Genomic DNA, 18,016 nt, shown 5'->3' on the forward strand with positions numbered 1-18,016 from the left:
CCCCCCTTCAAAAAAACGCCATAGGCCCCGTTTATTCCCTGAGGTCCAGATTCACCATGTAGCGGTGGGTTAACAATGATGATGATGATGGTAATGGCATTGCTATGTAAGTTTATTTTTAGTAAACTGACAAGCCTCCAGAGCTGGGGGATATGTACGTGTGCGCGTGTGTAGTAAGGTATGATACAGAGAGAGAGCCCCGGGATCTGTCTCGTGACTGTCTAAGACGCCGAGGTTATGAATAGCAAGAAAAGGGTTTGGAGGGACATGTGACTGATCGATTAGGATACGACAAGAGTATTTGCAGAAAAAAAAAGGTTATGACTGGTCATGGTCATGGTCATGGTATGCCCGTGTCGTTGACGTCGCGTTCTCCTTTGGTCCAGACCGCGCGCGTATATGTGTGTGTGTTGGCGTAACAATGATATGCGTAAAGTGTCTAATGTTTGAAACTCATGAGGGCGCCATTCCCTCGATAGCCCCTCGTTCAAACTCTGCTAGCCTCTGCAACTTGGCTTCTAGTTCAGCAAAGATGTCTCCCATGTGGCAAGCCTGTTGAAGCAGGGGTGCACTGCCAAATGGCCTCATCCGATGACGCAGGAAAAGCGTATTTACACAAGACTATGGATTCGATTAGCATTTCAACATCCAACCATGGGGAAACCTAGAAACTTACCTCGATTCTAGAAATTTGATGCTCCACAAAGTTTACCAAGAACCGATCTGTGATTTCTCCGCCCCGACTCTTCATCCTCTCCAACAGGGCAGTCTCAGGAGGCTTCAACTCAGAACATCCTGGACTCTCAAGGGAACTGCAGAGCATCTCGAGACGAAGACTGATATTCCAAAGATCCCAGACATCTTCCGTGTCAATAGTGAGCTGACTGCCAGCCATCTTTTGCCCAACTGTGGATTCGGCTTTGGGATCGGCAGGCTTTGCATCCGTCTGTCGTTGAACGGTGAGACGGCTGGCGAGCGAGTGTGGGTACATGAGGTAGATATATTCCGGATTTTCGAGACCTTTGAGGCGACGTTCACCTAGGTCTTTGACCTCGAAACCTTGGCTACTAAGGGAGCGCAATTCGGAGCGAATCATCTGGCTGTTCAAATCGTCGCCGTAGGCTTCTTCGGAACCTGCTGAATTGTTGCGGTCTCCCTCGATATGCGTCTCGAGCAGGCGTTGAATCTCGGCAATGAAATCAGATGAGACAGTGATCTGACCTCCATCGGCGACAGAGGAGATACGCGAGGCGCGATTGACCATGGGACCAAAGTAGTCCATGCGCTTGGTGACAGGATCGACTTCGCACACTGGTGTACCCCAATGGATACCCATACGCACTGAGAGACCTCGGAAGATGACGTTACCATCGGCGTCGACCACCTCTTGTCCGTTCACACTATTGAGTATTTCCTGGGGCCATTGAACCTCGAGCAACTGGCTTTGAATGGTAAAACACCAAAGCAATGCCGAGGTGACTGTGCGGAAAGCAACCATAAAGGCATCACCTTCCGTCTTGACTTCATAACCACCAATGATACGTAGCTGTCGGCGCATAAGCTCGTTGTGCATCTTGATAGCGGACCGCATGGCAATTGGGTACGTCTCCCACAGTATTGTCGAGTTCTTGATATCAGTGAAGACCAAACTGACTTCTCCTGTCGGGGCATCCACTTCATTGTCGAGACGCGCCAGTTTGGAATCACCAACAAGATTGCCCTTCTTTCCGCGTCTGCGGGATGCGCCCCAGTCAGGATCAGCACCTGGAGCAGGAATCAAAGACATGCTTTGTGTGCGGTACCGGGCACGCTGTTTGCTCTTAAGGTCGCTGACTCCGAGCAACATGACCATGATCTTGTTCGTTGCACCAAATGCAATTGCCAGATCACGGAGTTTCTGTGCAGCTACCATTAGATCATTGCGCTCGGATCGTGCCACATCGACGGCGAAATCTGGCGTAAGATACTCCCAGAGCTCTCGAGAAGCGACCAAGACCATTTCGTCGGTATCTCCCAGAGTCATGTTGAGGATGTGAGGTGACGCGATGACTGAAGGCGACATTTGCACATATCCAAATGCTCTTGAAACCTCCAGGACATCATTGAGCTTGCCCTGTCGCGACACAAAACCTCCGGCCTCTCGTATTCTTGCTCTCTCTCCAGGTTCTGCGGGGTCATGTTTGCGTGTGAGAATCTTGTGTCCTCCTTCAGATCGGATCAATAGTGCCTGCGCATCACCGACATTGGATATGTAAAGCTCCATTTCTTTCAGGAACAGTACAGTTGCCACACTTCCTGAAGTCAGATCATCGTCGCTGAGCTCAGGTACCGAACTGCGTTGTTGAGTTGGTGACGCGAAAGCGTTCTTGTCGAGTGCCTGGCTGGCGGCGGTAGCCAGTTCTTTGTTGAGACCTAGGTAGGTCCGTCGCAAAGCATCCGAGGGGGTTTCTTGCGGCCGTAAACGCTCCAGCTCATCGGCGAACCGGTTCTTGAAGTTGTCGTACAAGTACTTTGCGATTTTAGCACCGCCCCCAGCAAGCGGTTGTGCGTCGAACATTCCCAACAATTGTTCATCGTCATGGCTGCGGAAGCGGGGCACGACCATGTCCATTGTCGAGATGTGCTCATTGCGACCCAGGGAATCCGCCATACCATACGCCATTGTACCGACAGCCGAACCTGCTGTACGGACTCTTCGGTCCTCTGATTGCTCTGGAACCGAGGGTACCATCATTGTAACGTCCATGAGACCAAGCACCCGTAGATTGATTAGAGAACTGAAGTCTGTAAGGTCGCGTCCTTCGCGCATGCTCGAACCACTACCGCTGTACGATCCACTGGGCTTGATCTCCAAGCGTTTGTTGCCAGACAAATTCAGGTACCGAAGCTTGTGATTCCAGTTCCAATTCCAGTCGTATGGCCAATTTGAGACGTTGTACTTGAGCGAATTGCTCGCGACATCGAGAACAGCCAATTGCGCAACCTTGCCGAGTTCCGCAGGCAGAACCTGGAACTTGTTGTTGTTGATATGAAGCACCTTGAGTGAGCCGACTTCTTCAAGGTCCTCTGCTGGCAAGGATGTGAGATCATTGCCAGATAGATACAGCTCAGCGAGATGTTGCCATCTACGAATAGTACGGGGCGGTATGTCGTAAATGAGATTGTAGCCCAGATTTACAATCCGCAGCTCAGGCAGAAGGCACAGCTCATCAAATACATCGTCATTGAGGCGGTTATCGGCCAGAAACACGTGTCTCAGAGAGCCTGCGAAAGTGGTCACCATGCGGCTGCTTAGGCTAGAATCTTTGCGCGACATGGGAGTTACAGTCCCCTCGGTTGGCGCACGAGAGGCTGTAGATGGCTTGCGAGTTGTACTAGATGAGTTGTAAGAAGTCATGGATCCTGTTCGATTTGAAGGGGCAGGTGAACTAGCAACGGTGAGCCCACCTGACGCTTGGCTGGGACGACGATTCTGGAAATCTTCCAGCTTGCCTAGTTCCTCGTAACTTGGAGTGGCCTTCAAGGCATGTGCATTTGTAGGCCCATCCGTTTGCGCCTGCTCACCATTGGTTACTTGAGGAGGCGCCGCCCCTGGCTTGGGGAACGCATCGAGAACGTTTGACGATACGTTCAGTGTCTCCAACCGACGTGCGTACCAAAGCTCCTGAGGAAGTACGCTAAGATTGTTTTCACGCACATCCAGATAACGAAGTTCGACAAGTCGTCCAATCTCTGCAGGCAAGACGTCGAGCGAATTTCGAGCAATACTCAAATGCTCTAATCTGTACAGCATGCCAATGTTTTTTGATATAGATGTGAAGTGATTCTTGTCGAGAATTAGCTTGGTGAGACCTGTGAGTTTGGAAAAGAGATCGTCGGGTAGCTGGGCTAGTTTTGCAGATGCAAGGTTGAGTACGGATAAGGACGGCGTTGGTTGTGTGAGGCCAAACCGTGTCACGGGGTTGTGATTCATATGAAGTACTCGAATCTTGGGGAAGTAGCCCTCAAAGGCTGAGATTGAGTTGTGACCTATCATGAGGTATTCCAACCGCGGCAATTGGGACATGACATCCATGCTGTCAAGCGCATTGAATCGCAGGTCGATTTCTCGAAGATTGACCAGATTGCTGAGCCCTGGCGGAAAGCTGCCGGTCAGCTTGTTATTCGTCGCCCAGAGCCTCTCCAGACAGGTCAATTGACCTATCTTGGGCAAGCTGGAGATTGAGTTGAAGCTGATGTCGAGGTCGACGAGTGTGCGCACTTCACACAAAAAGTCGGGGAACTCGTTCAACGAATTGGAGCTTAGGTTCAAACTGCGAAGGGCACGGTATTGTCCAAAGTAGGGCGGTAATCGGGTTAGCCAGTTGTTGGAGAGTCGAAGACCTTGCAAGCTTTGCAGCTTGTACAACTCAGCTCGGTCGAGTGATTGCAGCCGGTTGTTTGAGATGTCCAGCATGGTCAAGCGGCTGGCGAGGCTAAGACTAGGAGGTAGTCGTCTGGCATCGTTGCTCGTGTACTTTATCTCTCTCAGGTTGGTGCAAGCAAGTATAAAGTCTCTGGGAACATCTAATGATAGGTTACGGGAAAGATTGAGTGATATTATCTCGGTCGCCTTCTGGTACAAGGTGATGGGAATGGTAATCAAATTGCGGCCTTGGAGATCAACGTGGGTGAACTTTTGCATCTTGCTGAAGCCGGGGTCCCGTTCCAGACTCGAGTATCCGCTCATCTTGGCAGGAAGGAAAGTAAATCTGCAGAGATAGCTATTGTCCTCTCGGCCCACATCTTCTAGTCGATCCTTGTCCGTGTATCCGGCCAGCTCGAGGAGCCGCTTCTGTATGAGCAGCGGGCGTTCATTGCTGTCTAGCTGTCGCGAAGTATCGTGCTTACGCATCACGATGTGGTAATTGTCCAGTTCGTCTTGCAATACCGTCTTTTTCCCTAGTATTTGGATGATTTCTTGCACGGTAGTGTTGAGGGTGGCCGACAGCGTTGCAAAGGTTGAGTCGACTCTGAAAATGCGCAAACAGTACGTCTTGTTGTCGTGCTCTTCTTTTGAAGGAGTTGGAATGTCCTCAACATCGGCTGGTTTCTCCACCTCGTCCTTTGTACGCTTCACAGCCCAGGAATCGGGTGCGTCCCAAGCCGCTGTACCATCATCCTCGGGCGGGATCGCAATGTCTTCACGAAGAGTAGGCTGTTTTTGTAATTCCCCGACAGGCGGTGTCATGGGCGGTTGCTGCTGTAGATTGACGATACCCTCCATATCGTCGAGATTCCGGTCCAAGAAGAAGACGGCATCATTGCCTGCTGTGCTAGCTATGTTCTCGTTGGGGTCCCGGCCGGTTGGTTCCATCATGGGCGCGCGCTTCTCCTTCCTAAAAGTAGGCAACCGGTGGTGAGGGGCCCTGCCCCTCTGCTCCTTCAGTGACTTGTCATCAGCGACACCGCTGGTGGCTGGGCGCTTAGCCATGTTCGCCTGCGGAGGAAGTTCTGGTCTGGTAAGTCGAGCAGGGGCAATGGACGGGTTCAAGGAAGTGGCCGAGGCAGTCCCAGAAGACGTAAGGTTCTTGAGACTTTCTGACTGGACGTTGCGATCTGATTTGTCCTTGCCTCGCAATCGTGCAAAGAATCCATGGGCTGGCTTGCTGGCACTGGGTGATCGCTGTGCCATCCTATCATCCCGAGTCATGTCTGAGTATGAGCTTGGGGTAGGGCTCGATGGACGGCCCAGGAGACTCGACTTGGAAGCAAAAGCGGAGCTGAGGGCTGATGGCTGGTTTGTACGAGCACTTGCCTCCTCGCGGCTGGTGGTGGGTCGCAGAGCATAAGACTGACTGTTGTCAGCTCGTCCATCCGAGAACTTGTTCTCTTCCTTGCTGCCTTTGTGTCGATGACTAGTGGTTCCCGGTAACCTTACATGGAGTTTGTGATGTGATCGGCCAGACTTTGCTGAATGCTGTTCAGATGACCGGCGCCCCCCGCTCTCAGGCAAAGCAGCCATGTCCTGTTAGGAGTTAGCGATGCAACGCCCAGGATCGGCGCGAGGTGACATGGTGGGGTATATGAAGGAACGAGGGAGCAAAAGTTGTAGTGAAAAGGCAGGGCGTCTTTGCTTTGGCACTGGTTTCCGCAAGTTGATGTTGAGACTTACCTTTGGGTCTTGAAACTCCCACGGGGTGACTTCCGAAGATGCCTGCGGGGTGCGCGGGCGCGAACTGGTGGGCGACGTGGGTCGGGAGTGGTGGCCACTGCCTATGGTGTTGTTGAGGGAGTTGCCGCGATTGCGCTGTCCACGGATGGATTGTGTGTCGGGTGCATATGGCATGTTCAAACTGGTATCCGAGTTCTGGCGGCCATCAGCAGGAAAGTCCTCGCCAAACACGTTCTGGAGTCTTTTGTGGAATCCTCGGCCAATGCTCGACTTGGATCCGGTGCTACTGACAGTGGTGGCGCTGGCTACGGAGGGCCGTCGGTCGTCTTTGAAGGGAAAGCCCATGCTGTCCTCGCGACTGCTGGTGCCTGGGCGGAAGCCGGGCGAGGACTGGGAAACGTCTTCGTTGGAATCATTGAAGAAGCTGCTCCAGACACCGTTGGCCATGCTGTTGCCGTTGGAGGCAGAGGACCAGGGTGTGGCTTGGGAAGTGGCGCTCGTAGCCGTGGGAGGGTTTCGCGATATGGCGGGCACTCTTCCCCCGGAGGTCTCCAACACAGCCAGCTGTTTCCGATGTTCTCCGAAAGGGCTCATGGCCGCGCCTTCCCTATGGGAAGGCTTCCATGGGCGGTGCGAGGGGTCTTTGGGCGGCGGGGCTGGAGGGACGGTGCCGGGCGATATCTCGCTTTCCTTCTCAGCGCTAGACGAGGGCGTAAGCAATGGGGCCGGAGCAGAAGTGAGGATGCCGGCTGGGCAGTGAGACGGGGAGGAAGGATGAGAGTCATGGCTGGGTAGGGAGGGGGGCGGGCAGAGGGGTGTGTATGTATTGCATCGGCGGGAATACGTACTTGGAATTGAGTGTTTTGTCTGTCTTGACCGTCACGGGGGTGCCCCTCAGCGAACCCGCGCGTCCATAGGGCCGTATTGTGTCGCCGGAGCGCGAACTCCACGAGCTCTCCACCGAAGCATGACGGCCGACCGTCTCATTCCTCGTCATGGTCACGGCGGGGTGTGCAGCAGTATATGTGTCGCGCCAGGCCCGCGCAGATGCGGCGACGGTAGGCGGGTTGGGTGGCTGCTTGCGCAGAGGTGCCTAGGACGGCTGCTTCATCGAGGCGGGACAGCAGCTTGAGGTGTGCACATGGGCGGCGGCGGCAGAGACAAAGGCGGAGACGCAGGCGAGCCGGGGCAGGGCAGGGCAGGGTAGGGTAGGGCAGGGTGAGGCGAGGCGAGGCGAGGCAAAGAGCGCGACCAGCAGCGGTCAAGGGCCCAGCGGACAATGGGGGGGCGGGCGGGCGATGGATGCGCGGTGGAGGGCGTGGATGTGTGCGAGTAGGAGTGCGGGTGGGCGGGAGAGCGGGAGTGAGGGTGCGTATGTAATGCAAGTATGCAAGTAGTATATGTGTGTGTGTGTGTGTGTGTGTGTGTGTGTGTGCGTGCGTGCGGTACGTGGGAGGGGGCCGCAAGGGGATGCGAAGGGCAGAAGAGAGAGAGCAGCAGCAGTTGGGGTTGGGGAAGAGAGGCGCTTCAATGCGAGGGCGGGTCTGGGTGCAGGCGGCGGGGTGGATGGGAGTGCGGACGTGCTTGCGGCGTGGTTCTCTATCCTGGTGTTCTGTCTCTCTGTGGGCGCATGTGTGTGAGGGTGGCACTCGCCGTGTCTATGTCGCTGCGTGGGCTGGTGGTGGGCGATGGGGCACTGGGGCGGCGGGCAGTTGGCATTCGGCTCGGCATGGGCATGGGCGCAGGCTCCACTCTGTATGGAGAGCGACATGCTCACCTGTCCTCGAGCAGCATTGCGCCACCTGCACACCCTCGTCCGCTGCCCTACCCTCCCCTCCCCGACCAGCCTACCCACTCCCAAAGACACTACCGCGCCCTACCGAGCTGCCCGTCCAAGCAGCCCACCCCCGGCCTAGAACACCGGCCGTCTTTGGCGGACGCGGGACTTTGCCCTCATCCAGCAGTCCTCGTCGAGCGACGGGACTTGTGCATGGCTCCATGGGTCGACGGCCGGCTCACTGATTTGGTGCGTCTCCTACGCCTAAACAACCACCGTGTGTTAGCCGTCGCACTGCTGCGCTGCTGCTCCGTGGGCCTGGTGGCGCTGTCGCACGTCTCCCCGCTTTTGTAGCGACGTCTGTTCGAGCATCTCGTGCTGCAAGACGGTCGCTTGCGCACCGCCACGCCATCACCATGCCGCCCTCGGCCTCCACCACCACGCTCCATGGTTGCACCTACACTGACTAGCTCCTCCTGCATTGCTCTCGCCACTCCACTTTCGATAGTCGTAACAATACGCAAAAGCAAAGCCAAAATCCGCCCTCTGACGCCCGCTGCCCACCAGGCTGCCCACACCAAAGCTCGCCCGTATTCTCCGACGTTGCACGTCTGCCCTAGTCACAGCACCATCTCTTGCTACCTTCCCACCGCGGCCGCCCACCCACTCCCACCGTTTCACCACGGCCCCCCACGAACGCCTGGATCCTACCGCCAATGGAAAATAACATTTCATCCCCATCCACCAATACATCCTCCCTGACTCATCTCAACACCACCGTCTACTACCTGTACACACGACGTATGTACTTACTACATCTCTGACCAAATGCTGACAAGAACCAACCATGACCCCCCTCTATGCCCCTGCACCCCGCATCTTCAAACCTTCTTCCAATCAACACACAGTAGTGGTACAATATCGTCTGCGCCATTGCCCTGATTAATATTTACACTTTGATGCTTCAACACCCATGCTTTTTCCACCTGACGTCGACGCATATCACACCAGCTCATCCCTCCTGCTGTACGAGTAATATCATTCTACAAGACGCCATCCCAGATTAAAGAAAATACCCTGTACGCTTAGCCAAAAAAAAACAACAGCAACAGCAACGACACCAATACCCGTCCCTGACAAACTAGCCCCCTTCGCTGTCTCACAAACATCGTCATCGCTCCTTCTCGCTGAGTAGGCTGCATGTCCATCGGGCCCCGCCAATCTGTCCCTTGTCCTACTGGGGCGCCCCTCCACCTTGGAGAGCCCGCAATATATCCTGCAATGACTGTGCGCTAGCCTGCCCATTGCCCGGCTGCGGGGCATTCATACCCGGTGCCTGGCTCTGCCCGTATGCCTGATAAGGATACGAGTATTGCGCTTGAGCAACCGGTTGTGGCGGTGGCGGTGCGGGGGCCTGTGCTGCCATGTGAGGCTGCGGCGCTTGTTGCCCGCTCATCGCACCTACAACCTGGAACCACTGTGCCCACGCCGCCCAATTGGCTGCCTGGTTCTGCTGTGGTTGTCCCTGTCCTTGCGCCGGTACGGGAGCCTGCGCCGCGTAAGATGGTTGAGGAGTATATGATGCAGCCGCTGCTGGTGGAGGAGGCGGCGGGGCTGACGCATATGGTATCGCAGGTTGTGATGGGCCTGAAAACGGTACTGGCCAACCTGCGTTGCTGTTGTTTGTATACGCATTAGAGTTCGAGGGCCCGGAAGGTGCTGGAGAAGCATTCTGATGTTGCTGTTTTTGGGTTTGCTGCTGCTGCTGCTGCTGTTGTTGTTGCTGTTGTTGCTGTTGTTGCTGCTGCTGCTGCTGCTGCTGCTGGCGCTCCCGCTCTCTCTTCTCACGTTGTCGCTGCTTGCGGTTCTTGTTCTTGCCGCCACCTCCAGAGGGCGACTGCTGCGAAGAGGGTTGCTGAGGGTACGACTGATTACGGTCCTGTTGCTGGCGTGCCGGAGATGCAGAGGCAGCAGATCGATTGTCTTGGTAGGGCCCGTTCCTCTGCTGCTGGTTGTTCTGTTGAAACTGCTCTTGTTGCTTGCCGCGGTCAGACTGGTTCTTGCCCGCTCGTCCACCCTTCTCACCCCCTCCTTTGTCGCCTCGATTGTTGCCCTGAGCCCCGCGGTCGCCCCGTGGTCCTGCACGATCACCGCGTCCGCCATTGCCGCCGCCGTATCCTCCTCGATCTCCACGAGCACCTCCAAAGTCACCACGTCCGCCACCGCCTCCCCGGCCACGAAACCCGCGACCTCGATCGCCCCATGGACCCCTGCCGCGACCCATGCCTCTTCGCACATGGCTACGATCTTCAAGTGGCGCACCCTGACCAACAATCTGTTCAAAGTGGTCTGGTCGAGCAAGCGGTTTGTACATGCCCAAATCCTCATCTTCATCGTCACTGTATTTAAGCCCACCGCCTTGGTACTCCATGGGCCGGTAGATAGGCGGTGCTGGAGCATCGACGTGTAGTCTCGGGCCAGTGGGTATGTTCACAGGAGCCTGCTCCTCGTTGGTATCCGCTCTAGCTCGCTTCTTGGCTTTCTGCTCGCGCTTATATTCAGCCTCCTTCTCATCGTCTGAAAACTCGACTTCGTTGGTCTCTTCGTCGTGGAGGTTCGATGCATCGGTATGCTTCTGTCGACGGATGGGCTCAGTCTCGGTGAAGGTTGAGTGCTCGTCAACATAGTAAATAGGTGTGTCCTTCTCGATGCCTAAAGTCGCAAGTTCAGCTGGGTCATTGAAGCCAAATGAATAGCGAGGCTCTTCAACACGGCCAATCTGCTCAGACACCTTGCCGACAACAGTGCGGTTCTGCAGACAGAGCGCCGAGCCAGATTCAAGCACTTGCTCATCTCCAGACATCTTGGCCTTTACAACCACTAGATTGCCAACAATTGATTCAACCTTGCCGAGCTCTGTGATTTTGGTGTCTTCTGTCACAGTGATGTCGGGCTTCTCGAATTTCTCGTCCATCTCATTGAGTGTCTTGACCTTCACCGGGCCCGAGGCGCCTGCATCGTCTGCGACTTCAGCCATAAGGAGGCGTACCTGCTCCTCAGGATCCAGCAGCTCGCCCTCATCTGAGCTGTCATCAGAACTCGAGTCGGAGGAAGAGTCTGAGTCTGAGTCTGAGGCATCCGAGTCCAGCTGCCATTCAGCATTCTGGTCACCCCTGTTTGCTTCCGCCGCGCGCAAGAATTCGGCCTTGCTGTCGAATGTCGCGCCTTCAGGTGAAGCATCTTCAGTCTCGTTTTGGTGGTCTATGGCTGCAGTAAGTGCCGCGTCGAGCTCGCCGTCGGTGTCGGCAGCGGGGGTATCTGCTGCTGCAGCAGCATCTTGGGTAGACGTCAAGTTTGCACCAGGCAGCTCAGAGGGCGACGGCATGCCTTGCTGTGGAGCATCATGCTGGGCCTGCGCTTGATTGGCTGCAGACGGCTCGACTGGGATGCCGGTCTGCGCGTTCGCGTTGGCATCATCGTAAAAGGCCTCCCCATCTGAAAACTCGCCGTCTTCTGGCTCATCTTGGGCTGCCGCGCCGTCGTATGGCTGCGGCTGCGGCTGCGCAACCGGGGCCTCGCTCGTAGAGCCGAGTCCTGGAAGGTGAAAGGCTGGCGCGGGTGCAACCGCTGCAAACGACGACGCTGTCGTCCCATCCACAGCGGTAGGCAGCGCAGTAGGTTTGACTGGCGTAGTGTCGTAAAAATCGTCGTCCATGTCATCGACAGGCGAACCAGGCGCGTCCAGCGCTGATGCAGAGGATGCTGAAGTGCCATACTGTGTGGGAGCGTCCGCCTCCAACCGCGCCCTTTTGGCCGGCGGTTCCAGAGAGTCGGACATGTTCGAGTGTCTCTCTCTGCAGTCTTCTCTGAAGCGCGCGTGATCACTGCGGTATATCAACTGCGTTGTCTGCACCCGTTTGCTTTTATTGCGTGCGGTGATTGTTCTGGGACAGGAGAGCGGATCCAGGGAGAACGTCGCCTTTTTCGATGCGCGCTAGTATGCTTGGCGGGTAGGCACGACCTCAGCCCTATGACGCGGGTGAACGCGGAACGGGCGATCTCGTTCATGCACCGCCCTGGACCTCTTGCCGTTATTGTTGCTCACAGTCGACGGAGATAGCTGCTGCCATTGCCTCACCGCCATGTCTGCCACACGCCCCAAGGCGGCGCCTCCGCATGCGGCCAGGTACGTCCAGACACCACTGCTCAGGGGGGCGCCCATTCCTGCTGACATGCATCCACTGACCTACCCACAAGACCCCCCTCACTCACTGCTTTCGGCGCCTTCTGCGTCTTTGCCGTGGCCAATCTAGCCGCTGCCGCCTTCTCGCCCATTCAGGACTGTGACGAAGTATTCAACTACTGGGAACCTAGCCATTACCTCAACCATGGCTATGGGCTCCAGACGTGGGAATACTCGCCAGAATATGCCATCCGAAGTTGGACTTATACCGCTATCCATTCACTCATCATCTGGGCCGGCACGTGGCCTTTGCAATTCCTTGGCATACAAGAATCAAAGGTCGTCGAGTTCTACTTCCTACGCGTTATCCTGGCCCTCTTCTGCGCTCTATGCCAGGCTCGTATGTATTCTGCTATCCGGAAAACGTTCCAGGAGCGCATAGCCATCTTCTTCATGATCATCATGACCATTAGCCCAGGCATGTATCATGCTGCCCCTGCATATTTGCCGTCTAGTTTTGCCATGTACTTTGCCATGCTTGGTTTCGCGTCTTTCATGGACTGGTATGGCGGCTCGATCAAGACTGCTCGTGGAATTACGTGGTTTGCTATTGGCAGCGCTCTTGGATGGCCCTTTGCTGGCGCCCTTGCCTTGCTGTTCATCCTCGAGGACGTCATTGTGAGCTTCGTCACAGGCACAATCCTGCAAAGTCTGCAGCGTTTGATTTTTCAAGGCGGGCTAAGCGCCTTGGCTATTCTTGCCGTGCAAGCAGGCATCGACTCATTCTTCTACAGAGAACCAGTATGTGTACCATTGAACATTGTCCTGTACAACGTCTTCAGTGGTGGCGGCAGAGGCCCCGATATTTACGGAGTAGAGCCATGGCATTTCTACATACGTAATTTGGCCTTGAACTTCAACATTTGGTTCTTCCTTGCCCTGGTTGCCCTGCCGCTGCTTCTTATTCAGTACCTTGTGTTCGAGAAATCTGTCTCACAGCATACACTGAGGCGATCTGTGGTTTTTGTTAGTCCGTTTTATCTATGGCTGACAATCTTTACTGTCCAGCCTCACAAAGAGGAACGATTCATGTACCCAGCATATCCGGCACTAGCCTGGAATGCTGCACTATCGTTGCACATATTCCTGGCCAACTTTGGCTCCATGGATCCACGACACCTAGTCAGTCGGATTCCTCCTATGGTGAAGCTTATCATCGTTTGTATCCCACTACTTCTGTCGTTCAATGTGGGCATGCTCCGCACTATTGGTATGTTGCATCTACTACTCTACTCGCCCCCAGCTCCAAACAACCTGATTGTTACTCTTGGAATAGTGTCGACCATGTCCTGAAAAACTACTAATGAATTTCCTAATCAGGTCACATCACGGCTTATTCAGCGCCACTGAACGTCTACAAACCACTGTTTGACCCCAAGTTTGTCCGCATCGAAGGCATGCCGGAAGACATGGTGTGCTTGGGTAAGGAGTGGTACCGCTTTCCATCCTCGTTTCATTTACCGTCAGGTGTTCGTGCAAAGTTTATCAAGAGCGAGTTTTCTGGACTCTTACCTGGTGAATTCAGCGAGGGCGAAATGGGGTCAGAGCTATTCCCGGGTACATGGATGGTACCAATGGGGATGAACGATGAAAATCGCGAAGATTCCGGGAAATATGTGAGTAGTACATGAACTTTCATCCCAATGGACCCACTAACGGCAATGTAGATTGATATTCAACATTGCGACTTCCTGGTTGACTCACGGTTTCCCGGAATGCCACCAACAAGGCTTGAGCCCGACTATATCTCCGAAACGGAGCAATGGGAAACTTTGAAATGCCTCCCATTTCTTGATGCAAGTGAGACGAGCTTTGTTGGTCGCACGCTCTGGATTCCGGATCTGCCATTTATACCCGCAAAATTCCAGCGCAAATGGGGCGAATACTGTCTTTTACGACGAAAGAAATAGAGGCAATACAGTAAGATTATAGAGGCAGCAATCTGGCTGTTGGAGAGATTGCGGAATTACCACGTCGTTGGATACTTTGAGGGTATATCCGAGCCAAGCTACTTGGGATACGGCAACTAGGGCGCGCCATGGAACCTCTTGCTAGCCATATGCGCAGTACTCGAATGCACTCAAGGCATTGGATGTTGAGAGGTCTATCACCTGCTCCCGAGAGATCTTGAGTTGCTATCGCTGTGCATGCCTGCCTACCCCACTAAACCGAGTAGGGTATTGCTTTCCCCGCCCCAGCATGTAGATAAACGGGTACTGACGACAGTGATGCGGGCAACCCCACATTGTGACAAGTCTTATCTCAGCAGACCTGATAGTTATGTACTGGTATCGAATCGGAACGTAAATAATAGAAAAAGGAAGTTGTACAGCATGCCGTGCATGACGATTTCGCCGTGATCTGTAGTGTGCTGTCTCTCTATTTTGCTTATTTGGACTGGCTCGCCCTCTGTTCATTTCGAAGATTAATTGATATTTCGTCTGATGTCAGCTATTCATTTTGCAACTGGTCGTTTCACTCTCGCACTGTCGTCATGTCTAGCCTAGGCACTCGGCTTGGAGAGCATGCCGCACTTGTCGCTCGAACAGCGCAACACCAGTACTCCAAAGCTAAGACTGAGTTGTACAAAACATTCAATGTTGCAAAACTATCGCCAAAAGCAATCCTATACACTGGCCTCGTCTTCGTCACGTGTATCTGGCTCACCCTAGCATTCACCCGTCACGTGCGCAACACAAGAAGAAAGAACCGAGCAAACAACAGCAACAACAACGAACCCAGTACCCCGAATCTAGAAAAGCGATCCCCATTCCGAGCGCCCGACCGACCATTCGGAGGTAAGTAAACCCACCTCAGCCACCCTCTCCCACATACATACATACATACATACAATCGTCTAACCCACCTAGTATGGCACCCCCACCCCTTCACCCGCCCGACGGCCTCGCCCTACCCAAACTGGTCCCTAACAAGTACGCCACCGCTTCCCTACCGCCCCTTCCGCTACGGCCCCAAATACAACATCACCATGGGCCTCCGCAGCATGCCCTGGGACGAGTGGATCGAACTCGACTCCGACTACCTGGACTACCACTCGCTCAAAGCGTCTCGCATCGCCTCGCGCGGCGCCCAATGCATCCGCACCGCGCCCGAAGCCGCAGATGCGGCGCGCGAGCTGGCCGAGGAACTGGTCGCGTATCTGCCGCAGCGGTATCCCACTCTCTTCTCCAAGACGCAGACGGGGATGCGGAATCTCGTCACGCACGAGGTGTTTGATGTGCAGAGGATGCAGAGGAATGGCGAGTGCGAGGATGCGATGAGGCTTTGTGCACGCATGGTGCAGGATGATCTGGCGATTATGATGGAGAGGGAGGACGGCCAGTATTATCTTGTTGCTGGGGCGATTTTGCTGCCGGGGTTTTGGAGGTTGGGGGATAAGTTTGGGATGGGGTTGAGTGAGATTCATACGAGTGGGGATGTGCCGGGGTATGTTTCTTCTTCTTCTTCCTCTTCTTCTTCTTTTGATAGGGGATGGGGTGATGGAGGGATATGGACGGTACTTTACTAACGTCATCATCATTGTTAGGTTCAAGGAGAAGCTGGAAAAAGGCATGGTCAACTTTTTTCGTCGGATTCAGCCTCAGAGCCCCATGCTGCGCAACAACTACTTTATCCAGGTGGATGACAAGCTGGCGTGGAGCGAGAGTATAGGAAGTGAAGATGCTACTGCCGAGGGAGAGGTAGGATGGTTTACGGCCGAGAAGAACAAGGCGATTGAGCACCATTATTTCCGGAGCGAACGACAAAGTTTGAGACGGTACGTTGCGATTATTATTCTTATTTTTTATTTGTATTCTTTCACTTTGATCTATTTTACACATTGGCTCAAGGTTTAAAGGCATCACATCTAACTTTGAACAGACTACCCAGGTCCGGTGGTGTCGTGTTTACTATACGAACTTATATGCGTCCAATCACAAGCCTTGCCGAAGAACCATATGTCCCCGGCCGACTGGCTAGCGCTATCCGGTCTTGGGGCGACGATGTCAGCCGGTACAAGGGCAAGGAGAGGTATGGCGATGTTCTGCTCGAGTACCTGGACAGAAAGCATGCCGAGCAAAAAGAGCGCGGAGTCGTTGTTGAGGGCGAGGAAGAGGCAGAGAGTGCGTATCCCTTCTAGAAACGGAAGGGGGATAAAGTTTAAAGTGCCGATCTGGTCCACCGTGTAATTTGCTATGCACATGCGTTTTGCCGCGACGTTGTGTGTAACAGGGTCTCATGGCAGGTAGTCGTATTATCCAATTCGAATGGTAGAGTTCGGATAGTTGCTGGGTAGTCAGTTACTAATGGATAGTCATCCGCCCCGACGTCGGTAGCCAAGAAGTCCATGTTTCCGGAGGGGGAATCATGTTGACTTGATTCGGCGAGGGGGTTGTTTGGCTTGTATTCGGGCCGGACCCTTTTGGAGCGAACTCGAGTAATTCTGCAGATTATGCCCAAGGCGGGCCAGTTGGGCTACCTGACGCAACGTGGGCCACAGCCCCAATGCACAGTGCGGTTGCCATAGATAGTACATGGTCTGTCTCACAGCGTACGTGCGTATGAGCTGAGCGTGGTGTGTGTATGTGTGCGCATGATTTGTAGCATTACGAGTGTACTTGGGTACTTATGCGCAGTCAGGATAAGGGAACTTGTCGCGACAGGCCCGAGTTGGGAAGTAGTTGGGGGGCAGTTGGGGTTAGCAGCTGGAGTAAGAGTGCCGGCAAGTATGTACATGTGTAAAGATGCATGTGGGTGTGTATTGATGCGAGGGCCTGACTGGCTGAGGACTGGCGGTGTTGACAGCAAGCGTACCATGGTTGATGTCGTGCAGTAGCCTTTGAGGCATGAGGAAGGTGCAGGGTACGACCCTTGGGGGTTATTGGTGAGTGAGTGTGACGCAACAAGGGCAGTCGACAGCTTCTGCCGAGTCAGGATGGATGGAGTGGAGTGCCGACTAGGGCGGTTCACTGGTCTACTATGTAGGAGATTGCGGCAGCGGTTTTTTTTTCTTGTCCAAGTCGAGGACAGCCCTGCTTGTGCGGAGGCATAGCGGGGCCGCCGTCACGACGTCTCAGCATGGCAGGCAGATAAGTAAGTAGGCATGGCGCTTGGGGAAATGAACCGGCGTGGTTGGTGTGCAAAGAGAGAGGGAATGCGATAACGAGCTTGTTAGCATCCAGGGCTTGGCGAGATGCTGGGGCGGCCAATCGCCCATGTGAGCGGCGCCGCACGTGAGAACGGGGGTGTGGAGGCGTGAGTGTGCGTGTGAGGATGCCAGCACTGCACTGCACTGCACTGCAGCCAAGTGTGTATACAGACACGGCGCATGCTCGCCGGCCGGTGTTGGCGCCGATGGTTCTGCGGCCGCTGGTGTGGGCGTGGAGAGTTGATTGCTGCCCTGTGCTGGTGGCCGTTGTGTCCAAGCAAGGCGGGGGTTGGGATGAGCCTGCCAGTCCACCCGGCGAGCGACTTGGTTCCCGACGTAATAGCGCTCCAGTCCGTAGCCTCGACCAGCAGGTGGCTAGCCTGCGCCCGCGACCTGACTGGCGAGGCCGACGGGGGGAAGAGCAGCAGCAGGCGCAAAAGCAAAGCGGCGCCGGGGGGCGCTATGCAGCGTCGTATGCTTCGGGCCAAGGGCGGTATGCGCAGGGCCTGGCGGTATACATGGCGAGCGAAGCCGTGGCATAGTGCGCAGTCCGCATCTCAGAAGACGGACGGTAGCGGTACGGACGTAGTAAGTAGATGCGCATGTACACGGACGCGCAGCGCAGACGAGATATGTACGTACACCACTAATGTGCTAGATACTTACTAGAGATGGGCAGCGGGGGCAGCGGAG

The 18,016-nt window shown here is 54.8% G+C and overlaps 3 protein-coding genes across 3 annotated transcripts; 1 reads left to right on the top strand and 2 right to left on the bottom strand.

The window, feature by feature from the left end:
• Nucleotides 1-263: 263 nt before the first annotated feature.
• Nucleotides 264-7,153, bottom strand: PSV08DRAFT_376517 (uncharacterized protein; the record flags this gene model as incomplete). Its single annotated transcript, XM_014220145.2, has 4 exons — nt 264-621; nt 677-6,007; nt 6,155-6,854; nt 7,003-7,153. Coding segments are annotated over 4 exons (6,350 nt in total), but the record flags the coding sequence as incomplete, so codon positions are not given.
• Nucleotides 7,154-9,165: 2,012 nt separating this feature from the next.
• PSV08DRAFT_214141 (Gar1/Naf1 RNA binding region-domain-containing protein) lies at nt 9,166-11,769 on the bottom strand (the record flags this gene model as incomplete). The annotated part of the gene is made up of 1 exon (XM_014220146.1): nt 9,166-11,769. The coding sequence occupies one exon, from the start codon at nt 11,767-11,769 to the stop codon at nt 9,166-9,168; it is 2,604 nt and encodes an 867-aa protein (XP_014075621.1).
• A 228-nt stretch (nt 11,770-11,997) lies between these two features.
• Nucleotides 11,998-16,315, top strand: PSV08DRAFT_214143 (glycosyltransferase; the record flags this gene model as incomplete). The annotated part of the gene is made up of 7 exons (XM_014220147.2): nt 11,998-12,117; nt 12,189-13,384; nt 13,495-13,790; nt 13,842-14,061; nt 15,045-15,621; nt 15,722-15,952; nt 16,057-16,315. Exons 1-7 carry the CDS (start codon nt 12,074-12,076, stop codon nt 16,313-16,315), a joined length of 2,823 nt encoding a protein of 940 aa, XP_014075622.2. The 5' UTR covers nt 11,998-12,073.
• Nucleotides 16,316-18,016: the final 1,701 nt, after the last annotated feature.

Source organism: Bipolaris maydis, assembly GCF_028858645.1.
Source record: "Bipolaris maydis strain C4 unplaced genomic scaffold PSV08scaffold_1, whole genome shotgun sequence".
NCBI classification, from domain to species: Eukaryota; Fungi; Ascomycota; class Dothideomycetes; order Pleosporales; family Pleosporaceae; genus Bipolaris; species Bipolaris maydis.